Genomic DNA, 13,087 nt, shown 5'->3' with positions numbered 1-13,087 from the left:
ATAACAGCTTGATCAGCTTCTGTTTTTCTTTTTTCAAACTCACTGGAGGGGAGGGTCACCTTTTCTTTAAAATCTTTTCTTTGCAACACCAAAGGCCAGCAGCTGCCTTTCTTTTGTTAGCCAGTCAGAAATTGCAAGCCATTCTGTAAAACATAGTTACTTCCAGCAAAGAAAACATGAATGTACTGATGATTATTCAGACACTAATATGCCAGAGAAAGTGAATGAACAGACAGGTGAATGAACACATCAAACTTTTAACAAGGAGGAAGAAGTAGAGGAAAGGATTTCTATTAGGGGCCCAGCCATTTTTGTGTTCTTCCTAGGTGTTGTGATGATGGCAGTTGCCTCCAAGCTATCTCAGAATTTGCTACTAAAGAGAGATTATTTTGTAGAATCACAAAAAGCCACTGAGTTGCTGGCAGAGGTCAGGCCTGCTCTTGGTGGCTATCAGTGGATCATGCCAGTGTGAATATTTTCTTGGACATTGTCAAAAGATCTATCCAATGGCAATCTTTTGGATGGCTGTGCTAGGATACAGTTCCATCAGTTCCTCAGCCACTGACTGGCTCTTGGGGTGTCCCCCACTATTATTTCACACCTGGGGGGCAAGAAACAGCCTTTGGAACTGACATATCAGTATACTGGTGCAGCTTTAGGCTCTGCCATCACGTATCTTGGCCTTCCTAATATGGTAGTGTTTATGGGTATTATCCACTCAGAGTTTTAAATGTTGCATTTTAAAAGTAAATCACTCCCATTATTTGCCAGTGTTCGAAAAATTAATTGTCATGACTCATTTAAAAAGCAACTCAGTGTGTTATGTTCTTCATTACCTTTTCATTACTGGGGATCAGGTGTGCGTGGAATCCCCTAGAACTGATAACAGTAATATACAGTATATCCTGAAAAATCCTTGTTGAAATGTCTGCAAAAATCCCTTTAACACTGAAAAAGTTAACTTGCTACAGCTAACATTATGTGTAGATCATTATTTCTACATTTTGGGCCCATTTGTGTAGTTTTCTCTAGAGCCTCTTGTCTATCTCAGGAAAGACTCCTGATATATATGTAAGACTCATTAGCTCTATCTTTCTCTCTCTTTAAAGAAAAGTATATTCAGGATCTGGGCTAGACAATGCAACTGTTAAATGCATTAGTAATTGGTTGATTGGCTAAACCTAAAGGGTGCTCAATAATGGCTCCTCTTCATCTTGGATAGAAGTGACCAGTGGGGTGTCACATGGGTGTTTATCACACTATACTCTTATAGTGCTACTATTCCACTTTAACTGCTCTAGCTGCCTCCTGTTGCATTCTGGGATTTGCAGTTTTAAGGAGGGGTATTTAGAATTCTCAGCCAGGAAAAGATTCCATCTCAACATTAGGAGGAACTTTCTGATAGTAAGGGCTGTTCGACAGTGGAATACACTCCCTCAGAGAGTGGTGGAGTCTCCTCCTTTGGAGCTCTTTAAACAGAGGCTGGATGGCCACCTATCGGGGTGCTTTGATTGTGAGTTCCTGCATGGCAGGAGGTTGGACTGGATGTCCCTTATAGTCTCTTCCAATTCTATGACTATGATTTTATTCTTTCTTTTTTGTCTCATTGTATGTTTTTTACTATATCCATCTATCCATGAATTGTTTTTTGTGGTTTTTTCAGGCTATGTGGCCATGTTCTATAAGAGTTTATTCCTGACGTTTTACGAGCATCTGTGGCTGGCATCCTCAGAGAATGCTAACCTGGAAGAGAGTGAGTATATATAGGTTAGCATCCTCTGAGGATGCCATCCACAGATGCTGGCGAAATGTCAGGAATAAACTCTTACAGAACATGGCCACATAGCCCGAAAAAACCACAAAAAACTATGGATGAAAGCCTTCACCTTTACATGAATTGTTTGCTTATTATTTTGCGAACAGGAGCAAATGTAATAATACAGGTAACTTTACAGTGACTTATATGATGCACAAAACTATTAGATGCCTGAGGGGAAAACACCTTTCCTCCTGTTTTTTTTAAGTCTTTCACATTATAGTTATACTGAGACACGTTTGGTGCTTAAAAGGTTCCTTTCTTCCCTTCAGCCAGATAACTCATTTCCTTCCTAGAAGAATACACAATAGCTTGTGTATGGTCATCAATTATTATAATACATAGAAATTTGCATGTTTATATACACAGACCTAGGTATGTAATAGTTGTTCATGGCAGAGGAGATGTGTCATACCTCAGAAGGGTATGCTGATAGCTGCAACTTGAGAGAGTATGTGATAGGGAGCTGGAAAAGCCTTTGTAACCAAAAGAGAGGTAAATCCAACACTTAAGAAAGCAGCCTGAGGTCTTTGATTGTATTGGGAAAGCACTGTCCATTTTGCAGATAACATGCCCTACTTCTCAAAGACAAAATACCACTGCCACCCCTCCCTGGGTATGAAAAACTACAAAAAACAATAGTTGTGAAGTATCTCAGAAATATTTCAATCACATTACAAAACTACACAGTAAAACTTTTCAATTATATAGTACAATGTTACAAATGGGCACAGACATGTACATCTTCACTTCTTTTGCGTTCAGATGCCAATGCAAGCTGTCACATTTTTCCATGATTCTCCATAGCTGCCCTGTGGTGCAAAAAATCACAATAACAAGATGCTACCCAGTTCATTCTGAAGCAAAAACTGCTTCTGAATGTATGAGTTGGAAACTTCGAAAAACTGCTTTTTTGACTACATTTCCCTTAATTCCTCAACTCATGCTTGCTGAAGGATTATAGGAGTTGTAGTACATAAAAACATGAAACAACATGGAGCATGGGCTTTAAGAAAGAATTAACCATGTGGAATAAGCTGTGTCCCTTTCCCTTCCCATAGGAAGCATCCTTGTAACCTAAGATTTCTTCATGATGATGGTTGGCCATTCTGTCAAGCTTCTTGGTGAACTGATTGCTTTTCTATTTGTTTTTTTAAAGCAGTGTTTGAACAATTATGCACTAAATCATACAACAGTTGGGGCTTTTAAAAACAAAAAAGTACAATGTTCAACTATCTGGTTGTTTACTTTAATCTGAAACCTATTTCAGAGAGTGTATTATAGACAATTTGCCAAGCAGGGTCTGCACTATGTCTTCTTCCAACTGAATGAACAGGTTCCCTTGTATCACATCCTCATGACTTGACAGTTTATGTGACAACTGTGTGGAAAGAGCACACTCCATGTGGCATCTGTTTTTATGTAGTCTAGACATTCCCTGAAGCTTTTAAACTGCAGTGACATCACTTTTATCACACACAAAAACCCATCTCTGCACACTATGCCCAAGTACAGTACAATAACAAGGAAACATCTTAAACATTTAAATATTCCAGGATGGAAATTTAAAAGGAATACAAAAGCAAAAATCCTCCATCCCTCCAATACATTTCCGCATCATCTCAAATGCCGCTTCTGTACCAAGGAGAAGTTTGGGTCTTCCAGATGTTTTTGGCCCCAAATTCCCATCAGTCCTGTGCAGCATAGCCAATGGAGGAGATTATGGAGTTCTATAGTTCAACATCTGGACACCCACAACTTCTTGAACCATTCTACGGGCAGCTTCAAGTTTCTAGAATTCAGTCACTGGCCTACTTTCCATCCTTTGGCTTTTCTGACTAATGGGGAAACAGTCCCCATCCTGGATAGAGGCAATTTCTAGTGGTGCTTAATGGCCTCTCTTGGCAACTGGCCTACACCAGCTGCAGCCAGTGCAGACAAACCACAGGAAATCAGATCATAGGAGCTGTTGGTTAGGAAGTTAATTATAACAGCACATCCAATTAAAAGACTGCAGGAGGCTTTCTACCTTTGCTTCAGAGCATATATTCATTGTAAATATGATCACTAGAGATAGCTGAGGTGCTAACTAAACAGCAGGCACATTTAAAGTGAGAGATTGTGGGTTTTGACTATAATAATGGTTCACTAAACAGAATAAAACCTCATGGGGCAAAAATACACATAGGTAATAAAATACTATTTAGTACCTTTTCACTACATTAATGCAAATCATAGCTTAGGCTGAACACTGGAATCTCCATTCCCACTGTGCCTCTCCTATCCATTTCCATCTATCCTGGAGAAAGTAGAATTGAAGATGCCCAGGATTTGTGTGAGAAGCCATGTCGTCCTCATTCTGGTTGGAGAACTCATACAAGGCATGCGTAGGCTTGGCCCTCGACAAAGGAACCCAAATGGTTTTCTTGGGAGGCAAAGCACCATGTGAGATGTTCACAGTTCATAAGGAATGTTTCAAGTTGGTTCCAGTTTTGTTTTATTTTTAAGAATCTAGCAGTAATAAGGACTATAATGTCTATTTACAAACTAAGTAAGGCTGGGTGCTGAGGGGAATGCAGACCTTCCTCTCTGGGCTTGTCTACACTACAATTTGCCATAGTACTGGCATTTTAATAAGCCATTCCCTCTTTTTGTGCTGCTAAATTCTCAGTGAAATGTTCACCCCACAGGTAGCCATCCTGAGGCAAGAGCCCCACTGTGAGCCTTTCTTGGGTTGATTTTCTCCCTCCACTAACTACATGGCTATCTTTGCAAATTACCATTTAAAAAAACCAAAACAAATTGCTCGAGTCTCATGGGGAAACGGATAGTTTCATATACTCGAAATTAATGGCACAAACTGATGGTGCAGATCTGGACAAGGTGACAAGCTGCTTGGAACTAATGCAACCATCTTTGCGCCACACGAAACTGACAGATGCCAGTATTCAAAATGGGGGGAGACTAGTGAATGTGTCCCACACATGGGACTGTGATAACTGAGCACTGAGTAAACTTGATACAGCCCCCCCCTTTTTTTTTTTTACTGAAGGGTGTGTCTCTCTGTTTTCATCTGGCTGGTTCTTAGGCATTACTATTTGTCATCTTCCAAGTACTGTAGCTTGAACCAAAGGTACTTACTTACACCTTCCACTGATTCTCAAACATTTGACATTTACATGTGTATGCCAAAACTGACTGTGACCTATAGTAAAACATGCAATGTTGACAGTCTCCTTTCCAACTGGTGGCCAAGGGGGACCCTCCATTAGCTCACACCTTGACCAAATGACACAGCTCTCGTTCATCTTTGGGGCTTTCCTTCTGCTAATATATCTTTGAAAAAATCATTGCTGGGCAAGCAAATTAATTAGTTTTTGGCTCTTTGTCTAAACCTCACAAAAGACACTGTGGGACAGTTGGGAATTTGTCTCTGGGTAGAGAGGGAAGCAGATCCAAGCGGTTACAGATCCTGTAACTGTGGAAAAGAGATGCTAGCATTCAACAGTTTAGCTCAAGATCAAAAGAGAAGAATCCAGTGGATTTTCCCAACCAAGGAATAGAAGAGATTTCATATGCTTTTGACCAAGCAACCACCTCATCTCTGCTACCCACTATTTAAGCTAAGAAGCATTTGAAGTATTTCTTAATAGCACAGGCACTGTGAATGAAATCTCTCCCCAGCAGCCATGTCCTAACATCACCTTTTAAAAGCAACATGTGGCAGGAAATCCATGGATGGCATAGCCATGTTCCAGTAGGCTTCTTTTAATTTTTTCTCTCTTTTTGGCTTCATAGAAGGTGTGCTTTCCTTTTCCATCCCCGTTTCATGATGTCTGACCACTTAGAAATGAAGCAACTTCAAGAGGACAGGGTGGCGGGCGCACTATACCAGAGAAAATAGGTATGGAATCTTGAGTACCAGAGGATTTTTTTAGACTTTAACTTCACTTTGACATTTTAAGGGATGTCACCACAGGCTTTGTTTTAAAGTACTGTTTAAATCTTATGTCCGCGTACCTGCAGAACAACAGAAACAGAAACAGACCTTTGTTACAGTCTCCATCAAATATACTTTATACACTGAGCTTTACTATGGTTTGTGATCTTTAGAATGCTGGTTAGAGGATTCTGGGAGTTGCAGTCTCCAAAGGCAATTTCCCCATGTTCTGTGTGGCCTGTCAGACATTAGACAGCAGCTCTCATGGTCCCTCACAGTTGGCTATGCTGGCTAGAATTGATGGGAGCTGTACCTGAGCAACATCTGGAGTGTCACACATTCCCATTTGAGAATATACTAGTGAAGACATGAAAAAAATAGCAGACATGATACATTTCCTAGGGCCTGCATAACCATGCCAAAAGCTTTCATCTACATGCCACATTCTTCTACACATACACCATTTGTTCTCCCCATTCATTTCATACATGTTCCCCTTGCACCTTCAATCATATACTCCTATCTTGACCATTCATACATAGTATTCAAACATAATGTTTTTAGAAAATATGCAGGGGTAGCTGTGTTAGCCATTTAGTAAATTCAAACAAAAATCCACCAAACCCAAAAATCCACCTTTATTGGCCAACTGAAATGCACAACATACTTGTTGCAAGCTTATTATTATTATTATTTTGGAGCCAGCCTGCAAAGTTTACCCTCCTCATACCATCTTAAGTAAGGACAGAAACAACAAAATGCAGATATCTTACTAACATTTCCAATTCCCCCCTCCTGTTTGGTTTGTAACATCTTGCCTGAAGAAACCAATGGAGCTTTGAAAGCTTGCAACAAGTATATTGTGCATTTCATTGCCCAATAAAGGTGTCACTGTTTGATGGATTTTTGTTTGATAATGCTTTTAGGTGCCTGATAGGAGTATGGCTATGGTAGTTAGAATATCAGTCATGCTGTTGAGTGGGTGCTACCCATGAAAATGTTTGAAGGGGAATTCGCTACCAGACCTTGTGCAGTTGCCAACTCCTGATATTGAGGATAAGGCTTTTAATTGGATCTGTTCCCATGTTCATGTCTATACAGATATACCTCTGTTAAAAAAGAAGATGTGTTCCTGGGTATTCCTTTTTTAACATAAAATTTGGTACCAGAGACCAAAATAACATGGAAAGACTGGGGATAGGTTCCTACCTCACGAAAAACAGAAGAACAATTCAGCAAGTTACAGGAAACCTTTTAACCAACGCTTAACAATCCACACATGTGAAATGAATCAACCAAGGTAAGTCTCACAAAAGTAATGAATAACATTCTGAATCTTCTAGAGTCCATTTGAAACCTTCAAATGGAAATGGACAAACTCTCAAGAGGAATTAGAAACGAACGGATGAACTCCTACAAAGAAGATTGGGATAATATAATTATTTACCTGCAGAATGTGTGAGGGGAGAATGCAGTTTTGGGAACGGAACTAGCTTAAGTTGAATTCTTTTGATTTGATTATATCAATATTACAGCTTGAAAACTGAATTATGTTTAAATGTGGAATCCAACTGAACGTATCTCAAATAAGCGAGATCGGTTCTTGCATGAACCTATTTATATATTTTCCAAAGGAAGATTGTAAGGTAATTTATAACCTTGTAGATGCAAGTATAAATAGAATCATAAATATATTATTCTTTAACAGATCATCAAAAATGGTCTGGATTTAGTATAGAAGTTAGACTGGCAGAAAGGAACTAACGAATGAGGAACGTATGATATACTGTATATGTTGGTTGGGGTATCTATAGGTAGGTTTGTTTTGTTATGGATATTGTCCTTTGTATGTTTTGTATGACTGATATAAATATGTTTTTTATATGTGTTTTTAAAATACCTAATAAAAATTAAACTATTAAAAAAAAAGAAACCTTCTTCCAGGGATGTATTTTGATTTCATCAGCATCCACTTTTCTTATGATTTCTGTTTTGGTGGCTAAACTTAAGCGGGATACAGACTGCCACTTTGGGGCAGCCTGCACATGCCCCTTTCCCCGATGAATCGAGGCCTCAGCGGCAGCCCCAAGGGCCCAAGCCGCCGCTTTTCCAGGCCACTTCCCCACGGCCTGGAAAGGGGTGTCTTTGGGGCTTCAAGCCCCAAGGACACCCCAACAGCGGCGGGGAAAGGGAGAAAGGGGCCACTCGGCCCCTTTCGCTTTGTATCGCTGGCCTGGCTGTTTAAAGGCTGTGCCAGCGATACGCGTGGCCAAAGGAGCTCCGAAACGGTGTTGCTGAAAGGGCGCCACAAGCACCCTTCAGCGGTGCCAAGACGTCACATCCACGCTGCCCCATTTGGAGGCAGCATGGCCGTGACATCGTAATGGTGCCGCCCATGTAGAAAGGACACCGCCATTACAACGCCGCGGCAATGTACTAGGGTTGTGGGGCAACTGGAAAGGATGCCCCGAGGCAACCTTAGTACATGTGCAGGCTGGTGCTTTGCGCCGGCCTGTTCAACACCTTAGAGATCTATGCTTTTTAAACATGTTAGGGGGAGCCAGTAAGGCAGCCTTATCAGTTCTCTCCCTTTCTCTCTGTCCATATGCTCAGGAAGGGATTCTGGAGACAGCTTGCTGTTTCCTTTGCATGTTGCAAGATGGCACACAAAACTACAGATTCTCCTTAGCTAGAGGAGAATCCTGTTCTTTCCTTTCTCGAGCTTTATTGCATTGTTTACTGGAGAAATGCTGTTGTAATCTAACACCAAAAGTCTGTGTTTGTGCAGCCCTTTCACCATTCTCCCAATGCTGACTGTGCTAAAAGCTGTCCAGCTAGACAGAGGATAAGGTGGAAAAGGTGGGCTGGGCAGGCCTAGAAAGGCATTGTAAAAAGGAGCTTCTCTATCAGAGCTTTTGCTAATCAAGGTATGCCTGTTGTTAGGTGCTTTGCCATGGTCTCTATACTGTGTGTGTGCATGGATGAACAGAAAGGGTTGAAGTGGCCAGGGGGGGGGGAATCCCAGGAACTATCAGTTTTGAACTATTTTGCAAACTGTTGGTTTATTTTTAAAGTTTATTTCTTACCATCACAGCACCAGTTTTTCCCACAAAGGATTTTGAATATATCTGTCCTATACCCATAATTTTTATTTTAAAATACAGTGGGCTCTCGGTATCCACTACAGTTTGGTTCTAGAACCCCCATAGATAACCAAAACCTGTGGCTGTTCAAGTCCCATTAAATACAATGGTGTAATAAAATGGTGCCCCTTATATACAATGGCAAAATCAAGGTTTGATTTTTGCAATTTATACATTTTGTTTGAATATTTTCAAGATTTGGATAGTTGAATCCCTGGATAACCGAGAACCAACTGTAGTTTTTGAGTGATAGCCTTAGGCACGCCCTGATGAAGATATAAAGACTGCTTATCCCTTTCCCACGAAGACCAAATTTAGGCTGAGGTTACAAGGCAGGTTTTTGAAGGGCATGGAGCTGTCTGACACAGATATCTGATGTTTATGAACAGTCTAAAATAAGGTGGGAGTGTGGCTTACAAACCCTTTTTTCACTCCAAGTCCCTGACACCTCCCACACCATTTTAAAAAATGTTTTCTGGGTGAACAATGCCCTGAATGTTACATGCGGCAGTTTACCTTTATCATACACCTTCCCACGCTTCCCCTCAAAAATATTGAACACATGGCTCAAAACTCCATATAGTTTCAGTAACATAAAACACTAAGAGAATTCCATTCATTTACACTCTGGCAGTTACTTGCATACCTAAAAACTTGCCCATCCAAGAAAGGACACAGGGGCCAAAACTAGCCTCCTCTGCAATTGACTATCCTCAGTTTAGAAGATTTTAAGGTGCTGTTCAATTGCTAAAATGAGAGCTAGTCAGTCTTAAGGCCAACTTTAAATTCTGTTGATTGACTTTGTATGATACTAAGACATAAAGCTGACATACCAGAAGTATGTCCCATTCAGCTGAATAGAAGATACTCTCAGGTAAGTTGTTATAGGACCACAGTATTAAAAATCTTGTGCTGATATCCAGCCTTCAAAATAAAAATGGAAGACAGGCCATCACAGACACTTCAACCAGCATTTTGCTGCAGATTCTTACTCCAGCTAGGGAAAAAGGGGGACCCACAAATTTGTCTCCTACAGCCTTTGCAGATGAAGCAAGACACACACTCACCTGGCAAAATTAAAGTCTATGGTAGAGAACTGGGCTTGAATCAGTCCCCAGCAAGCCCAAAGGAAATGAGAGGCCTGGGAAAAGAAGATAAAATATCAAGGATGCATATATTTGCAGTGTGTGGGCAAGACTGAGTGAAAAATTGTGAAGACAGATGCAACAATTTAAGAGCAGTGGGTGTGATCTGAAAATGCTTTCATTGCCATCAATACAAACATGTATTTCCTCCTCTATAACAGTCCAAGTTCTGTAAATCTGATTCTGCAACTGTACAATAGTTTTGCTTGAGCTATAGGAAAACTTGTTACAAAGAGCATCTACTGCCATGTGTGTTATCACCAGCACTGTCCATTGCTACAGTCATTAGAGAAGCCACATGATGCATGGAAATAGGAGGGAGGCTAATAGGCAGTACATTTTAGAAATTAGGTCAGGTGTGCCCTGACTGTGATTTTCTTTATTGCTTTCTATGGAATAGCTTTGAAACTTTTATCTTTTAGCCACCCATACAACATCATCTGAGGCTCCATCAATATGTACATTTCTGGGAAAGGAGACCTCTCATCCTGTTGCCATTGAATTCAATGGAAAGATACTATGTCTCCCGAGAAGGTGGGAAGAGTAGTGGCACCATCACAACTTGGGGCTCTTAAAATGGGTAAAATACAGCAGGACCGGCTTCTTATACTGGGTACTAAGTGAAGTAGTACATGTTACTTGCTACAGAGAGAAAGAAAGAGGGAGAGACGGAGTTGGCAAAGAAAAAAATATCAGCAAGAGAGAGATGAGGTGCAGAAGGACAAAATGTTGAGAAGGCAGTGTGCTCTGGAGTGCAGAGAGGAAAGGGGAATGTAAAGAAAAGGCAATTAAAATAATTTACAATTTAAATTGTAACAAAACAAAATTCCTTCTATGGTTAATGCCCTGTTGATTGTAATAAAAATTTGAAAGTATTAGAATAGCATACTTTTTGTCTCCAGTGTATGTTATTTTTGCTCCCCTTTCAACTTCCCTTTCTTCACAATGTGGATACTCACTAAAGCAAACTGGTTGACTTGTACATAGAGGCTCTCCAGTTCTTCTTCAGGCACAGCTCTACTCTCTCCTCTGCTTTTGCTTCCTTCTTCCTGGTTCTCCTGGCCTAGTTTCTTGTAGGCCTGCAAGTAGTATCTGAGCCATTGCATCTGGACCTCCTTGCTTGGATACAGGCTGTAATCCACTTCATTCAGCCCTGAGAGAATAAATTGATGATGAAGGAAACATGAGATGGGATGGACCATATAGGCAACAGCCTGAGAATGGGTAAGAACCAGCCCCTTAAGCATAAAATTTTCAGTGACAATGCTTGGAGGACATTGGTTGACATTAAGGTTTACTATCTTGCTAGATTGTTGTGTGTGTTGTTTTGCCTCCAGGTTGTTTCCAATTTATGATGACCCTAATGTGAACCTATCATAGGATTTTCTTGGCAAGTTTCTTCAGAGTGTGTTTGTCATTGCCATCCTCTGAGACTGGGAAACTGAGAATTGCCCAGTGGGTTTTCATGGCCAAGTGAATATTCGAACCCTGGACTTCCAATACCCTAGCCCGACACTCAAACCACTTCACCACACTGGATCACCCTGCTAGATTACCATACTGTTAAACTGGTTTCCATAGTTCAGGTTGCACTTCAGCACAAAACAGTCAGAAAAGGCAATGTTAATTCCTTTCATGGCTGTTACATGGTAGCAGAACTCTGAATCTTGAGGAATGGAACTTTAGGATCTCAAACAGTTGAGAAAGGGGACAGGAAGTTTGGGGAAGGAACCTCTCTACCTTGCTGCTGACAGCTAAAGACAATTACGGTCAGAACCACAGCTTGGAAAGGTTACCCTTTCAAACTACCACTCCCAGAATCCCTAAGCCAACATTGCCAAATAGCAGTCCAAAAAAAAATAAAAGGTCATTTTCCCAGGTTCTACCTAGAATGGAATAAAACATAACCCTTATAAACCAGTGGTTCTCAACCTTGGTCCTCCAACTCCAAGTTCCAGCAAATATAGCCAGTGCAAAAAATTCTGAGACCTAAAGCCCCATAATCTGCAGGATCACAGTTCTCCCTCTGGCTCAGCACAAACAATGACTTGAGTTTTCTAGATGGACAACTCCTATCAACACCCATAAAAAATGGTGAAGCTATCCCATCTTTCTCACCTCAACAAAAAAATTTTTTGGGGGGAACCCAAAAACGATAGTCATGGCACTGTTGTTTGGATTCTGTCTGTCAAATTCTATGATTGAGACAAGGAAATTACAGAAGAGCCTTGTCTGGAAACAGACTTGAGTTAAAAGTAAGCTGTTTTTCCACCTGGTTCACAATGCTCTGGTATTGAAGAAATACCACTGATTTGGCCTTCTGCACCAAGACAGGCCCCTTAAAAAAAAAATTCCAGTTTGACCTTGCTTGACTCTTATGATCCCTGTGTAACAGAGCACAAGCTGTGAGAATAGCAGACATAATTAGCCATACAATGATTTCCTGTATTATACAAGCTCAGGAGAGAATTAATACAGAGAACCTGGGTAATTATATGCAGGTCCTTCAAAAGGAGCTTGTTTCTAATCCATCCTTCAGAGCCACAATTAGAGGAGAAATAATCTTACAACAACCTAAAAATACTGTTTACTGTAAAGTTTCTGCCTGCACCATATATCAGTAAAAATATCCTTGTTCATCAGGCAGTTGTTTGGGGGTTTTGTTTGCTGGTTTTTAAAAAAGCATGACTTTCTAAAATCCACTTTGACCCCCCGGTTTTAAAAACCAACCAACAAAAACCTTCCAAATGTTGTTGGATTCCAATTCCCATCTGCCTCAGGCATGATGGGAGTTATAGTCCAACATCAGGAAAACCAAAGTCCCCATCATCACCAGCGACATTATTCAAGATCTGTTTACCATTCTTTTCATAAATCCCTACAAGAGAAAATGACAGCAGGTGTGGTTGGTGAAGAAGCAAGGTGGAGTGTAAACAGAAGATGCCACCAACGACTGATTGTCAAAGCTCTACTGCTGGGCATCTCGACACTGTACTGGATGGAACAGCCAGATCAGCAACATGTATTTGCAGCTTATGAGCCC

The 13,087-nt window shown here is 40.7% G+C and overlaps 1 protein-coding gene across 1 annotated transcript in view; it reads right to left on the bottom strand.

Annotated features, from left to right (window-relative positions):
- Positions 1 to 2,467: 2,467 nt before the first annotated feature.
- The window catches only part of ETNK2 (ethanolamine kinase 2), a 39,304-nt gene continuing 28,684 nt past the window's right edge, over positions 2,468 to 13,087 (bottom strand). The window contains exons 4-6 of the mRNA XM_042464297.1: positions 11,004 to 11,282; positions 9,967 to 10,040; positions 2,468 to 5,836 (exon numbers count right to left, since the gene is read on the bottom strand). Of these exons, the coding sequence (XP_042320231.1) occupies positions 5,764 to 5,836; positions 9,967 to 10,040; positions 11,004 to 11,282 (426 nt within the window). The 3' untranslated portion in view covers positions 2,468 to 5,763. The remainder of the gene's footprint in view (positions 5,837 to 9,966; positions 10,041 to 11,003; positions 11,283 to 13,087) is intronic.

Source organism: Sceloporus undulatus, chromosome 4, assembly GCF_019175285.1.
Source record: "Sceloporus undulatus isolate JIND9_A2432 ecotype Alabama chromosome 4, SceUnd_v1.1, whole genome shotgun sequence".
Lineage (NCBI taxonomy): Eukaryota > Metazoa > Chordata > Lepidosauria > Squamata > Phrynosomatidae > Sceloporus > Sceloporus undulatus.
This window is presented reverse-complemented; position numbering and strand designations above follow the sequence as displayed.